The 13,937-nt window shown below is 44.2% G+C and overlaps 1 protein-coding gene across 2 annotated transcripts in view; it reads left to right on the top strand.

Moving 5' to 3' along the window:
• Positions 1-291: 291 nt before the first annotated feature.
• Positions 292-13,937, top strand: part of CHST7 (carbohydrate sulfotransferase 7) — a 25,086-nt gene continuing 11,440 nt past the window's right edge. Inside the window, exons 1-2 of one of the 2 annotated variants that reach the window (XR_004373127.2) lie at positions 292-2,139; positions 11,058-11,196. Coding sequence is in view for 1 of the 2 variants with exons in the window: in XM_032776110.2 (XP_032632001.1) it covers positions 697-2,112 (1,416 nt within the window). In the remaining variant the exon portion in view is untranslated. The remainder of the gene's footprint in view (positions 2,140-11,057; positions 11,197-13,937) is intronic. The other variant, XM_032776110.2, reaches the window with a different exon arrangement.

Here is a 13,937-nt window from a genome sequence, read left to right as displayed (position 1 = left end):
ATTTTGTATCAGAAAAAGGTTTTGCATCCCATTTTTGTGGGAGGGTTTAAATCAACCCCGGCACCTTTCTGCAGAACCCCTGGACGCTCCCAAATCATTTCTGGTAAGTGTGTGATTCCTCTCTCTCAGTTCATTGATAGATCGTCACCCCTTCACTAGAAAAAGGCCACCACTGCGGACAGTCTCGCTACTGGGTAGACCTGCAGAAGAAAGGGCAGATTCAGTGCCACTGGCGCAATTTGTACAGTGGTGCTGAAAGCCACTGAACAAAATTATAAACCTTCCCTGCATATGAGTGAAACCACTTCAAGACAGTTGCCCTTGGCTGGTTCCAGAAAGAGGCCACTGAAGGTTGCAGCCTGATGGGGAGCAAGAGGCGACTCCTCAGCCAGCAGAGGCAGTTTTCTGTCTGTGGGGAACTTCAGCAACTGACTACGGAGAAAGAAGGCGGGGCCAGCAGCCTCTTTGCTGTTCTAGCCACGGAGTCTCCGGCACGTGGGCGTGTTTTTCCAGACGGGGAGGGCCCATGGAGCCAACACCCCCAGGCGCCGCCCCCGCCCTCCCCCAAGTTTGTGCGCTTTCCAACAGGCAGGACTCTCTCTGTTGTTGTTGCGGCTCAGCCAGAGCCCAAGCGCAGGGCGGGCGGCGGCGGCTGCTTGCAGACGCCGCTGCCCGGCAGCACAGCGCAGCGGGGCGATGAAGGGGCGGCGGTGGCGCTGGCAGCACCGCCGCCTCGCCCTGCTGCTGGTGCTCTACACGCTGCTGCTGCTGCTCCTGGTGCCCTACGTGCAGGACTACGGGGCCAGGCGGGGGCGCGGGGCGGAGGAGGCGCCGCTGCAGCCCCTCTGCCCCAGCCTGCAGGAGGCGCTGGGCGAGTGGGGCTGGGAGGAGGAGAAAGAGGAGGAGGAACAGTTGCCTGAGGGCGAGGGGGCGGCGGCTGACGGGAGCGAGGCCGGCGACGGCGGGAAGCGGCACATCTACCTGCACGCCACCTGGCGCACGGGCTCCTCCTTCCTGGGGGAGCTGTTCAACCAGCACCCGGACGTCTTCTACCTCTACGAGCCCATGTGGCACCTGTGGCAGGCCCTGTACCCGGCCGACGCGCTCAGCCTGCAGGGCGCCCTGCGCGACATGCTCCGCTCGCTCTTCCGCTGCGACTTCTCCGTGCTGCGCCTCTACGCCGCCCCGCCCGCGCCCCGGGACCCACTGGCCCCTCCGGCCCCGGGCGGCGGCGGCGCCAACCTCACCACGGCCGGTCTCTTCGGCTGGCGGACCAACAAGGTGATCTGCTCGGCCCCGCTCTGCCCGGACGCCCCCCGGGCCCGCCACGAGATCGGCCTGATCGACGGCGCCGCCTGCGAGCGGAGCTGCCCGCCGCGGGGGCTGCGGGAGCTGGAGGCCGAGTGCCGCAAGTACCCGGTGGTGGTGATCAAGGACGTGCGGCTGCTGGAACTGGGCGCGCTGCTGCCGCTGCTGCGGGAGCCCGACCTCAACCTGCGGGTCATCCAGCTCTTCCGCGACCCCCGCGCCGTGCACAACTCCCGCCTCAAGGCCAAGCAGGCGCTGCTGCGGGAGAGCATCCAGGTGCTGCGGAGCCGGCACCGCGCCGAGCCCCGGGGACTCCCCCGCCGGCAGCTCCTGCCCGCGGCCGGGCTGGGCGGCGGCGGGATCCGGGCGCAGCAGCAGCACCGGGCCGAGTTCTTCCTGAGCGGCGCGCTGGAGGTGATCTGCCAGGCCTGGCTCCGCGACCTGCTCTTCTCCCGCCGCGCCCCGGCCTGGCTGCGCCGCCGCTACACCCAGCTGCGCTACGAGGACCTGGTGCGGGAGCCCCGCGCCCAGCTGCGCCGCCTGCTGCGCTTCGCCGGCCTGCGCGTGCCGCCCGCCATGGAGAGCTTCGTGCTCAACATGACCCGCGGTGCGGCTTACTCCTCCGACCGGCCCTTCCTCATCTCCGCCCGGGACGCACGGGAGGCCATCCACGCCTGGAGGGAGCGGCTCAGCCAGGAGCAGGTGCGCCAGGTGGAGGCCGCGTGCGGCGAAGCCATGAGCCTCTTGTCCTACCCGCCCAGCGCCGAGCCCGGCGGCGGAGCCCAGGAGAGGGACAGCGGGTAGCGGCTGCCTTCTGGGCGGGACATGCAGGTAACAATAAGCTTCCCACATCTTTCTACCTGCGGGGTTTGGGCAGAAATGCAGCAGCCTTTCCTTGAGAGAGGGGAGAGCCCGAGGGAGAGAATCCTGCTTCTAGGGATGAGAAGGGAGTGGGGTGAAAGTCTGGCGCTGTTGAAGTCAGTGGGACTTTTGTCACTGCATAGCTCTACACTTTGAGATGGGGGTGTAATTTCTGGCTGGAAGCCAAACACCCTTGCTAGTTCTGATTGAACTAGTGGGATGAAACTGATGAGGTCTGCCCAGCAACTAGACACTGGCCTGTGCCAGCTGACTTCTGGGGTAGGAAGCTGTTTCATTGCTGTGTAGATGTCAGGGCTTGGGTAGGAGCCTGGGGATCAAGGACCCTGTGGGGTTGGAGGGTCCCAGAGCCCGAGTTTGGAAGTCTGCATAGCAATGAAACAGGCTCATAAGCCCCAGTCAGCTGGAGTGGTGGTTCACCTGCAGGTTTTTCTTTGCTGCGTAGACATGCCATGAAAGTGTAGCTGTGGCCATGTAAGTGGTGGGATAGGTTAGCTGCTGGAGTAAGATCCCACCTGCTCATGCTTAGGAAGCCCATTTCTGCCACTACTGGGGTCCATCCTGACTGTAGTTTTTTTTTTTAGTGCCCAAGTTCAGTCAGGGCTAGTGTGGGTCTGGATCGCCAAAAGGGAAATCATGCCTCCACGTCTAAGAGTAGCCTTTGACTTTATTGGGGCCAGGATTTCATCCTTCGTTCATTGTGCTGGAGGAGGGTATCACCCCCTCACTGTATTGAGAACTGGGTTAGATGTTAATGAAGATAAGTGGGCTATAGTTACGAAGTTACTCTCCTGCCACACTGGACTTTATTCGCCACTGCTGACCTTGGGACTGTCACACACCTAGTTGCACACACTCAAATGAGGCCTGGACATCTGGCTTTAAAATTGCCGCTGTTAAGCTTCAGAGTTAGAGTGCACTGTTGAGATTAATAGGGACAGTTACAGTTCCTACAATGCTGTTGTTTCAAGCCAGGAGCAATACTTCTGTCCGTCATTGCAAGGTTATTTTTGCAACAGAGTTGGAAACTTTTTTTTTATTAAAGTGAAAGTTCATTCTGCAACACTATATTGGTCAGAAAAATGCAGCAGTTGGGTTAGGAATGTGACATCTCTAGACTACAAGCAAAGGAGTTGGGATGCAGGAAGACATTATACCAGGGGTCACCAACCTTTCTGCAGTGGTGTGCCGAGTCTTCATTTATTCACTCTAATTTAAGGTTTTGTGTGCCGGTAATACATTTTAATGTTTTTAGAAGGGCTCTTTCTATAAATCTGTAATACATAACTAAACTATTGTTGTATGTAAAGTAAATAAGGTTTTAAAAATGTTTAAGAAGCTTCATTTAAAATAAAATTCAAATGCAGAGCCCCCCCCCCCCAGACCGGTGGCCAGGTGAGTGCCACTGAAAATCAGCTGGTGTGCTGCAGGTTGCCTACCCCTGCATTATATTATACCTTCCCCACATCTGATGGAAGCAGATCTAGTTAGGTTTCTGTTCCCCAGGGCTTTAGCAAACCTAGTCCTAAAATGTTCCAAGAATTGGTGCTTTCACTCCTTCCTCTTGAGACTTTCCCTTGATGGGTTTGTGACTGGGCCACATCTGATGTTAAAGGCACACTGTCAATTGAGAAATCCCAGTCAAAGCAAACTAATACTCTCCTTGCATCTGGTAAAAGTAGCATCTTAAGTTAAAACTGAAAAGGCTTTAAAATAACTTTCCCAATTTTGTTGTGTTTCATTTGTCTTGGATGGTGAAAACTGGTAAGTAACTGGCACTTCATGGTTCTTTGGAATTAGAAAGCATTGTACATTGAAGGGATGATGTCAACCCTAATTTATCCTTACATCTACATCTTGTAAAAGCAGGCTCTTATTAAAACCTAAAGCTAACCAATGTTTCTAGAATTTTTAAAAGTTCTCATGGGAACAATCAAACATTCCAGATAGTATGAAACTGAAGTACTGTATACCAAACTGTAACCCCTTTGATTCTTTTCATTGTTCAAATTAAGAGAAATGCAAAGAATAAATACATAGCATAAACAAGTCATATCTTCATTTTTTATCCTAATTTTAAGATAAGGTCTTAATGTTTCTTTTATCATATGATTCCTTAAGACTACAAACATTAAGTAGAATTTAAACTACAGTATTTTCATAAGAATACTTATACAAAACAGGTTAAGCCTTCAATTTATATTCTATATTAAGTTTTATAAAGCCTAACAGACCTTTTAACTGTCTGGGGTGCACGTTTGTAATGGAGAAGGGTGTCTTCACCTGAGAAGGGCTTTGCTTCCATTCACACTAACCCAATAACCTACTGACTGGGCTGGAGATAATCTTTTTCTGTGTGGATTATAGTACAGCACTGCTAATACCATATGTTGGAGATGCATGAAGTCAAAGGAAGGAGAGCTATTTCCACTTCCTTGTATTTGATGCTAGTACTGTAGATGGTGATCACAGGAATGGAGTAAGCACTTGGCTACAGTAAGGGGTTTGAAGATGTTTGTTTAATCAGAACTCTGACATTCTTTTTACAAAATTCCTATTGTAGGAATGTTTTAAAGTTGGTTTGTCATATCTAATGTGACTCACACATTCTTCTGGCTATCTTGTAAAAACGTCTGAGAATGAAAAGTGAATACTTAATATTTCAACTCTGGTTCTCTGCACTAACTGAGATAACATTTTACTTCCCTAACTTCCTGCCTGACACAGGGTGCTCCAGTGCACAGGATTTTGTCCGTCACATCCTATCCCAACAATAACATCCTCTCAGCTGGTAAATTTGCCCCCAAACAATTTAAAAATATTTCCTAACAAGGTTAAAACAAACCAATATTGGAAAGCTCTACCTATCCTGAAGTTTGTTTAAAATTTTTAGGATTCAGTTTGAGTTTTAAGATACTGGTTTCAGTTGAATTTCCTGGAACTCGCATATTAGGGTATATTTTCATTTGGGGGGAGGGGACCGAAGTTGTGTTTCAGGGAAGCGGATCTTTAAATCGTTACTTTCTTTTTTTAATCTGATGACATTTAGACAAAGCTGCAAGGGCATTCAAGGTTATACTTAAATTTATATGAAACCCTCAGATATAAAATGAGACTATGAACTTCAAATCAGGGATAATCCTGGATCAAGAATAAAACTATACATGTAAAGTGCTGAAAATAAAGTTAGTTCAAAAGAAATGTTTCACAGCTACTGTTACTGGGGGGGCATTTGAATTAATTACATTGTAGGTTTTGGTGATTGGTATGTTGCACTGGAAAGAATTGCTGAATACACTTTTGCAGGGGAAGATATAACCTTAATATTAGTATTAGTGGCAAAAGCATGCTTCTAGGGGAGAGTGTATTCCTAAAAATGTTCTTGAGAAATTATTTAATTTCACTCTGTCGAGCAAGCTTGAGTTCCTTTTTTTTACTCTTTTTGTACTGAAATGACCTATTTTATAGCCTAAGGGCCATTTCTGTGTTCTCGCGCAGCCTTATGCGGTCAGGTTGCATAGAGTGTGTGAACAGAATTTGTTTAAGTGGCATTTTACCTTTTATTAGAGGAACAGTACTCATATTAGGTCACCTCATTCTAAAACTTTACCATATATATATCCTACCTAACTTGTACTGATGTGCTTGAGAAGAAACTGGTGAGACTTTATTGCATATTAAAAGATCAAAAATGATTTCTGTCTTTCCATCAAAAACCCCAGCAATTTTGAGCTTGATTCATTTATAACAAATTCAACCACGGATCTTCACCTTGCAATATCAGAATACTCAGTTCTCCGGGGGCAATTGAGTGTGCTTGCAGGATCAGGTTGTAAAAACTTAAGCAGAGTGCTGCACTACTGTTGTGAATGAACACATAAAATTTCACTTTCTCTAAAGTCACTCTGACTAAGACTGAAGCATAATCTGCCTGGTCATTCAGCTTAATCTGTTGCATCCCCTAGAAAAATAGATAACATTCATAAACTGTTTAATTTTAACTCAAACACCTATTGCAGAGTTTCTCAAACAGGGGTCACCGCTTGTGTAGGGAAAGCCCCTGGCGGGCCAGGCCGGTGTGTTTACCTGCCCCATCCTCAGGTCCGGCCAGTCTCGGCTCCCACTGGTGGTGGATTGCTGCTCCACGCCAATTAAACACACTGGCCTGGTCGGCCAGGGGCTTTCCCTACACAAGTGGTGACCCCTGTTTGAGAAACCCTGACCTACTGAGTTTAGCATAAATTCAAGTATCTGACTTGTCCTCAATATCGAAGTCCTTTCTACATCCTCAGTTGAATTTGTTCATTAACACCACTGCTCCTTATTTTATTAGTGATCAGTTTAAATGTATTTTCCTGCCCTTACACTTTATCTGATATTTATGTGTCCTTTTCACAGTGGAGGAAAAAAACTACAAAGAGTCTGTCCTGCAAGATTTCTGCTGTGTAACTATATGAGCTATTAACATTCCACCTTTAGAGTAATTCACATTCAAAAAAAATTAATTAAAAACAGAAATGTCCTGAACCCAATACTAGGCAATACACATAACTGAAGAAAGTTGGCAGAGTTCAAAATCTTAAGAGTGGGATTTTCAAAAGCATCTAGGTCACATTCAGAGACCGCAAGACTTGTGCATCTTCAGGGTCTAGATTTTAAAGGTATTTGGCTATTGCTCCACTCAGTGTTGCAACGCCTGAGTTAGGAGCTGAACTCTTATTGGAAAAAAATAACATAGGCATTTAGGACCCTTAGCATCATTGACTTCCAAGAGATATAGACTCGTAAATTAGGCATTGCAATGCTCAGTGAAGCAATCCCTATATACTTTATAAAATCTGGGCCCTAAATCACTTAAAGTGCTTTTGAAAACTTCATCATCAGTGCATTTAAGGCTGACAGTAAATTAATGTGAATTTTCCCCTTGAAGATGTATTGCAGGGGTAGGCAACCTATGGCACGCGTGCTGAAGGCGGCACGCAAACTGATTTTCAGTGGCACTCACACTGCCCTGGTCCTGGCCACCGGTTCAGGGGGCTCTGCATTTTAATTTGAAAAGAAACTTCTTAAACATTTTAAAAACCTTATTTACTTTTCACACAACAATATTTTAGTTATATATTAAAGATTTAGAGAAACAGACCTTCTAAAAACGTTAATGTATTACTGGTATGTGAAACCTTATATTAGAGTGAATAAATGAAGACTCGGCACACACCACTTCTGAAAGGTTGCCGACCGCTGATGTATTGTGTCTTTCAGCCTGTTTGCAACATACTCTCCTCAGTCTGGAAACTTACCTATTGAATGTGGAGCACAAAAATGTAGTGTCAACTAACAAAGAATATTGATATTTATCTACTCTGCTGTAGGAGATTAAGAACAAATCTTAAATCAGGACTAGTGCTGTACAGTTCTAGTATGTGAGAACTTTCGTGTTAAGCAGAAGCAGATCTTGTTGAAAGTGAGATGGTGAGAAACTACGGTTAAATTGCATTCTGAGAACAGCTGAGACTTAACTGCTGAGACACTTTGTTTTGCAACATTTTAGCTCTTCATAGGGGAGAGTTTACTTTCATTTTTTAAAAAAAAAAAAAAAGCAAAATCCCAATTCTAGTGCATGAGGTGGTTAAACAAAAAGTACAATTGGTCATTAAGATGGAGGGCCAGCACCATAAACACTTTTCATAGCTGAGCTAAATGCCACAGGCTTAGAAAGGATAGATCGGTGCCAAAAATTCATGAGATTTTTAGCAGCTTAGGTTGAGATTTGGAGGAGCAAACTTGCATTACATCCTGTGTAATGACGTAACAGCTTCTATATACAGTTTCATGGGAAAACAGGAACAAAGCTGATACAAATTATCCTTTGAAACATTTATCATTTGCTTTAATGATTAGCTGTCATGCCGTTACCTTCAGATATGTAGGACCTCGAGCAGTATAGCTGTTGGTAAAATATTACATTATACTTATTTACTCCAAATCTGAGACTTCGGATCTAGACTCTGATTCATATGCATTAATACAATCAATATGTCTGCACATTTAAACTGACAGTCTAGGTACTGTGTGATTTGCTGTGCTGATACACATTTGCGCAAATGATGAATGTCCAATGACAGCAATATTTACCCCTCATTTTACTTTGTTTTAATTTGGCACTTCATAGATCAATATTCAGGTGGTAGTTGTAGAAATTCATGCAATATGCTGGTGTATATCAAGTACAGAGGAAACAGTCTTAATATTTCAGGAGTATTTTTATATTTTTCCCAATAAATGCAAAGATGTACACATTTATGATGGTGATTTCCTCTGAAAAGGGTTAAATGACAGTGGACTTTCTCATTTCTTAATGGTTTTCATATTGCATGTGTTCACTAAACAGTTAAAGATCTTATTTTTTTCTCTGTGAACCCTGCAAGTTCAAAGAAAGGCCCAGAGTCAAACTAAGTTCTTTGCTTTTCTCAGATATCCAACACTAAAAGTTTCAGCAGGCCAAATTATGCCCTCAGACACTTATGCAAACTTGTTGCAATGTAGCTATATTTCAGAAGGGGGAAAAATTATTTTAAAAAATAAACAGAATATGTTCTGAGATGCATTGGCTCTGTAACCCTAACTAGAATACAAAGAATTAAAAACTTGTCGCTAAAGCTGGCTGATAGGGACAGTAAGGCCTGCGCTACACTAGCAAGGGGGTTCGAACTAAGAGACGCAACTTCAGCTACGCGAAGTATCTTAGTTCGACTTACCTGGCTGTCCTTACAGAGGCAAGTCAACCACCGCAGCTCACCTGTCCACTCCACTTATTCCTCCTGCCGAGGTGGAGTACAGGCGTCGATTTGGGGATTGATTTATCGCATCTAGATGAGATGCGATAAATCGATTTCCCGATACATCAAACACTGCCCGCCGATCTGGTGGGTAGTATAGACATACCCTAAGTATAGTATGTGATATTTTGAAATAGAGTATGTCCACCAGGGGAAAAAACCACATGGCTGATCTGGATCAGTTGACTTGGGCTTCTGGTGCTACGGCTCAAGGTTGAAAAATTTCTGTGTAGATGTTCTGGCACAGGCTGGAGCCCTATCTCTGGGACCTGGCGAGGGTGGAGGGTCCCAGAGCTCAAACTCGAGCCTGACCATCTACATGGCAGTTTTTAGTTCGGCAAACCCAAGTCAGCTGACAGCCATGTCTGTGCTGCAGGTTTCTGTCCCTTTGTAGACATACCGATAATCATTTTTCAGAATAGAGCCACGTGCTGTATTAACTGTTGGTTTGCCACTTGCATTAAACTTGACAGAGCCCTATCATTTTAGAGAAGGAGATAGGAAGAACAAGACTGCCAGTGAAAGATTTGACTTGACAGACATTTTCAAGATCCTACTTGTGTTAATCCTGGTCTTTCAGTTTGAGATTCTCTTGACCTGAATCATTTAACGTGCAGTTTAAATTGATAGCCCTTTTAAATCAATTAGAAGCCTCCTGATGTAATGTTTTTTATGAGTGGGAGATCCATTACTACTTCTGTTTTAAAAGGATGCATCTGGCAGCCTTGGCTCCAGCAACAGGCCAAAGACAGAATAACGCCTCAGTACTGAGAGTGTGATTATCTTTGTATTTAGTGCCAAGAAACTCTAGCTGTCGGTACTGGTGTGTTAAGCTGTGACAGTGACCTATATTACCACCTTACTGGGTTCTGACCCTTCACAGCCAGGTTTATCTTGCATTGCTTGACTGAAATTAAGATGACAATATTCTAGATAGCGTTAACAGCACACGTTAAGGTTGCCAGACATTTCCTCTTATAAGAAAGATCCTGTTTTCAGCTACTGACAGTTGTCAAACTTCAGCCACTTGGGCTGAAATGTTTCAGTCTAGGCGTGTGGGTGGGTGGTATGGGCCAGGGGTGGGGAAGAGACAGGACTGGGACAGGGACAGGTTGGAGGTGGTGGGGGCACAAGATGTCAGTCTTGAGGGAAATGAGCAGACTTTTCTGCCCACTAGAACATAGGCTCCTCCAGAGCCTAGGATGGAACCTGAGATTCCTGAATCTCATAATTCCTCTGCTGTCAGCAAATATCTGTGAAACTCACTGGCAAACTGTCTCTCCACCCCCTTCTAGTTGTAGTCCACACATGAGAACCTACTACTGCTATCAGTTACTCTTTTAGCTCAAGTGGCAGGAATCTATGTGGTGAAGATAAATGTTCCAGTCGTCTTGATGAACCACATGGGTATCAATGTGATGCCACATGATGGAATTTCTCTTTTTCAGTTTGCTTTTTTAAAAACCTAGGTTAATGTGATTAGTGTCACTAGTGACACTGTGTACAGCTTTTACTGTTTAAAATGCTATCGGGTACAAGCTTGAAGAGGCTCCAGGCTAATTCTTTTTTTGAGAGGGGTGGTATATGTGAATTGATAAGAAGATATCAAAATGTGCATATATATAATAGTACTGGACACAAATTATGTTAAAAGAACATTATGCAAAGTCAAGCACTCAAAAGTTAGAAAAAGCCAGAATTAAGATTGTGCAATCTAAACTCAGCCCCTTTATGTGTGTGCTTGTTTTTTTTCCAGGGATCCCTGACTCATTCAGTACACAGATTGGACCTGCTCTGGGGGTGAATCAGGGTTGTGTGGTTAAGGAGACTGTTGTCTGTAGTACCCCTGCTTCATTTGTTGCAGAAGTCGAAAAATGTGTAGTAAATGAGGCAGGGGATTGCAGAAGGGGAAGGATGGGCTCATGGTTGAGGCAGGTGAATGCTATCCTGGAGAACTGAATTCTATCCCTGCTTCTGCCACAGCATTACTGTGTGATACTTGGCAAAACACTTAAACTAAACTTTTCACAGGTGGTCACTGATGAACTGGTACTCCTCTTCTACGTGCCCAACTTGACACTGTGGTCTGACTAGCAGACATGCAGAGCATTCAGCAGTGAAACTGAAATCAATGGGAGCTGTGCTTGTGTATATAAAGTACTGTATCATGGTAAGTACTCTGGAAAATCTGCATTTTAGTCGTCTCAAATTGGGCACCCAAAAGGAATAGATACTTTTTTATAAAATGGGAATGATTACCAGCCCCTCGTCTCACAGGGGTTTGAGAAGATAGATAGATTGATTAAAGCATGTGACTCATTTGAATACTGTAGTGCTGAGTGTTACAGAAAAGCCCACAAGAAAATTAATAATTCTGTGTTCAGAGCAGCGTGTGAATAGTGTATAGTAAATAAGGCCAATAGGCACAGATTCAACAATAAGGAGAAAATAAAATATTGAACAACTACCTACTCATTAACTGTGCAGTATCAATCATGTGCACTGACAGAGGCAGATGTTCTGAGGGAGAAAAATGGTATGTGATCAGGTAATTAATGTGCTCCCCCTAATGCATCTATCTTTAATGATACAAGAGGCAAGCTTATTTCGGGCATTTCCTAACTTTGGAGTGTTTAATTTTGAAGCCTTAAATGTTCTTTTAATGTACTGTATGGATATTTCTGAAAAATAAGATGCCTAAGCTATTTTGGCAAGACAATTGAGATTCTTCCTTCACTCTTCCCAACTGATGCAGCTGCTGCTTTGAGAGGGATGACCTGAGTGAACACTCCTTTTCAGAAGCTGTTTCTGCACTTTTTACAGTATATAACTACATTTGATGTGAAATATATCATCAGACTAACTGTAAGGTGTCTTTCTGGGGGAAATATTGTTTTCCAGTTACATCACAATACAATCTATTAGCATCTCCTCCGATTGAAGGCTCTAATTTTAGCAAAATCTCTTTAAATACTTCAGTTCTTGTTTTGACCAAGTATTTAATTCTAGTTAGTTCAGTCACTTCCTATGACAGTATAGTATTTCATGAAATTTAAGCCTTGGAGAGAGATTGAGTTAAAATAAGAACTGTCTTAACAGTTTCTCAGATAACTCGATAACTATCGTAAGGGTTTGTACGAGCCAATTTCCTCTCTGAAAAGAGGTTTGCTGTAGGACTGACCTTCTTGCTTAAAGCTGGTTTTCACTGTTTCACAAAGGCAGAGGCAGTACCAGCCCATTGGGGGCTCTAACTAGGAATATTTTTGGGGTCTTCCCCCACACAACACAATAAGAAGTGAATAGGGGGCCTGTTGAGCTGCTTAGGCCCCTAAGCAATTGCTTAGTCTGCTTATGCCTAGCACTGGCTCTACACAAAGATTTCTGTGTCTTTAACAAAGATGAAGACTTCTGCAAAATGGACACAAGTGACTTAGGACTGCTTTCAGGTCAACTACATGCAAAATGCTTGTTGTACTTAACAGTAAGCAGAGAATTTTCAGTCATAGGTTTCATTTTGGATCACAGACTTGTTAATTTAAAGTTAAGCCTTCCAATAAACTCCTTGATTAAAATATAAGTAATATTTGCCTTAGTCAAAATTCTCCTCTAAGAGGTTAACATTTAAGCTCTAATTATTGTGAGTCATTCACAGTCTGTATTACTGATACTGTGGATTGAATCTTTTGCTTGTGGTCTAGATCTGTTTCAGTAGCTGTAAAGCCACAAAGCCTCTGTTACTGTTGTACTGTCAGACCCTGGGCTGCTTTTGATTTTTCTTAATAGATAATGCTCTTGACTTAAGGCTAAATGAGTATGTAATTACTAATAAGCCATTTTAAAACTGTCAACAGTCTGGGCTTACTTTGAAACTGAAGTTTTTGCTTGGAGTTATTCCAACGTGTTTCCTCATGCCTGTATCTAACTCTTAAAAATTCCTACCATGAGTTCTGGTTTTAGGAGTCAGACACTCTGAAGGCTGCTGTGGGAACATTCTTGAATGACTGAGGATTTGGAGACAGATGTTGCTGGAAACATAGCCATTCCTCGGCCAGTAAGTGGGTTGGGCTATGTGGATGTCACAACTGGCCCGTGGTTCTGAATGGCTGGGCTAAACTTGCAATAAAAGAAAATGTATTTTGTAATCTCTTCTGTTGGAAACAATGAGCCAAGCACACAGGATACAGGCTGCTTTTGGTGGGAGAAAAGAATCCTTATTTAGTATTTTATTATGAAGCAGCTAGAATCATTTTCAGTTAAGGGGTATGGTTAACAGATGCAAACTTTTGGTCATGTACTGCCACTTGGAACTCTGGACATTGGAAAAAGCAGAGATCCTGCCCTAAAACAGCTTTTCAATGAGCATATGCATGGGTTCTTAATGGCTCTTCCATGGAAGATACTATCTTAATTTCTGGATAAGCCAGAGATGACTGCAGTTAAGGTTGAGTACATAACAGTTTTAAGTGTACAAATGTTCAGAGATATTGTAATTATTCCAAAACCAAACATTATAACACCCTAGACTTTTTTGGTATGGGTTACACTTGAAAAGAAATTGAAACATGCTAAGATGCCCATTCAGCTTTAACTCTGCCTGCAGTGACACTGTGCAATAACCATACTTTAGTACCGGGGTCAGCAACCTTTCAGAAGCGGTGTGCCGAGTCTTCATTTATTCACTTTAAGGTTTCATGTGCTAGTAATACATTCTAATGTTTTTAAGAAGGTCTCTCTCTATGAGTCTGTATATTATATAACTAAACTATTGTTGTATTGTAAAATAAACAAAGTTTTTTCAAAATGTTTAAGAAGCTTCATTTAAAATTTTGATCTTATGCCGCCGGCCCGCTCAGCCCGCTGCTGGTCTGGGGTTCTGTTCACCTAGGCCAGCAGTGGGCTGAGCGGGGCCTG

Source organism: Chelonoidis abingdonii, chromosome 1 (genome assembly GCF_003597395.2).
Source record: "Chelonoidis abingdonii isolate Lonesome George chromosome 1, CheloAbing_2.0, whole genome shotgun sequence".
In the NCBI taxonomy this organism is placed as follows: domain Eukaryota; kingdom Metazoa; phylum Chordata; order Testudines; family Testudinidae; genus Chelonoidis; species Chelonoidis abingdonii.
The sequence above is the reverse complement of the archived record's forward strand: the minus strand, read 5'-3'. Positions and strand labels throughout refer to the sequence as shown.